This window comes from Aplysia californica, unplaced genomic scaffold (genome assembly GCF_000002075.1).
Source record: "Aplysia californica isolate F4 #8 unplaced genomic scaffold, AplCal3.0 scaffold00568, whole genome shotgun sequence".
Classification (NCBI taxonomy): Eukaryota; Metazoa; Mollusca; class Gastropoda; order Aplysiida; family Aplysiidae; genus Aplysia; species Aplysia californica.
In genome coordinates, this window is record NW_004797838.1 from 248,881 (window position 1) to 249,925 (window position 1,045).

At 45.2% G+C, this 1,045-nt stretch overlaps 1 protein-coding gene across 2 annotated transcripts in view; it reads right to left on the minus strand.

The window, feature by feature from the left end:
* The window catches only part of LOC101858965, a gene marked incomplete at its 5' end in the record, with an annotated part of 8,451 nt that overhangs the window by 3,241 nt on the left and 4,165 nt on the right, over window positions 1-1,045 (minus strand). Inside the window, 1 exon segment of one of the 2 annotated variants that reach the window (XM_013087276.1) lies at window positions 896-1,012. Within the exon segment in view, the coding sequence (XP_012942730.1) occupies window positions 896-1,012 (117 nt within the window). 2 annotated transcript variants of the gene reach the window in all.

The following is a 1,045-nucleotide window of genomic DNA, read 5'->3' on the forward strand; positions in this document are numbered from 1 at the left end:
TTTCTACTGCTACTCATTGGCTCCTTTTTACAGCTGTTTTTCAGCCATACTCCTGATCTTCTGGTAGAAAAGATCTACACCTAGCCTTCTCGGACAAGGGTGAAAAATCTCGGAGGTCCCGAGTGCAAGTTGCTCACGTTAAAGATCCTTTGTTTGTCTAAAATCGATAAGAGTAGGCTTCGGCAGCCACCCGGACAAAATTCAAAATTTCCTACCAACTGAAAATGTATAATGCTTACTCCGCTTTCCTCCCTAGCCTCAACAGCACAAAGTCTGCTTCGACCATTAAAGCACCCCGGAAATAGCAGTTTACAAGAGAGTGACAAACATGCAAAAGAAGTAAAGAGAAAATAACGATAGTAAGGATGAGGGGAAAAAAAGCAGCAGTTTCCTCTTTGTTGTTCCAGCACAGTAAGAACATGACCTTGATACAAGAGCCCATTTACAATTCTACTGTGGATCAGAACATGCAAATGTCCCCCCTTTGGGAACAGCCTAAAGACAAGTTTCAGTTAATAGCACTGCCTGGTGGTGGGATATACTAGTTTAACCCTATCCGTACGCCCTGTGGTTATTTTGTACCTCCGAGATTGTATTCTTCACATTTTAGAATACTTCTGGTGCGATGATCTCTTTGAAACTATAAAAGTATTTCTTTTAAAAAAAATCATTTTGACAGACTGCTGGGCAAAGCGTATGGATCGGATTAACGAGTAAATTTCTTCTTTGGAAAGTGGTGGCACAGAGTTCCCCACGTCGTATGGATACGATAGTAAAACACGACGTACGGATAGGGTTAAAACGCCTGTACTCTGTACATATTGTGTTGTGTGAGTTGTGTGTGTGGTGATCTTAGTCTTCAAACTAAAACGTTGGTGGTGTAGTGGCGGAGTACCTCTGCAGGATAGCGTGCACGGCCTGTGGCGTGTAGGACGGGAGTTTGTGCCCCTGTCGCCAGCGGATGTGTAGAGTGTGGGCAGGGAATAGGTCGGGCTTGACGGGACAGTTGTGTCTGGGGTGGGGAGTGGAGGGAGGGGGAGGGGGG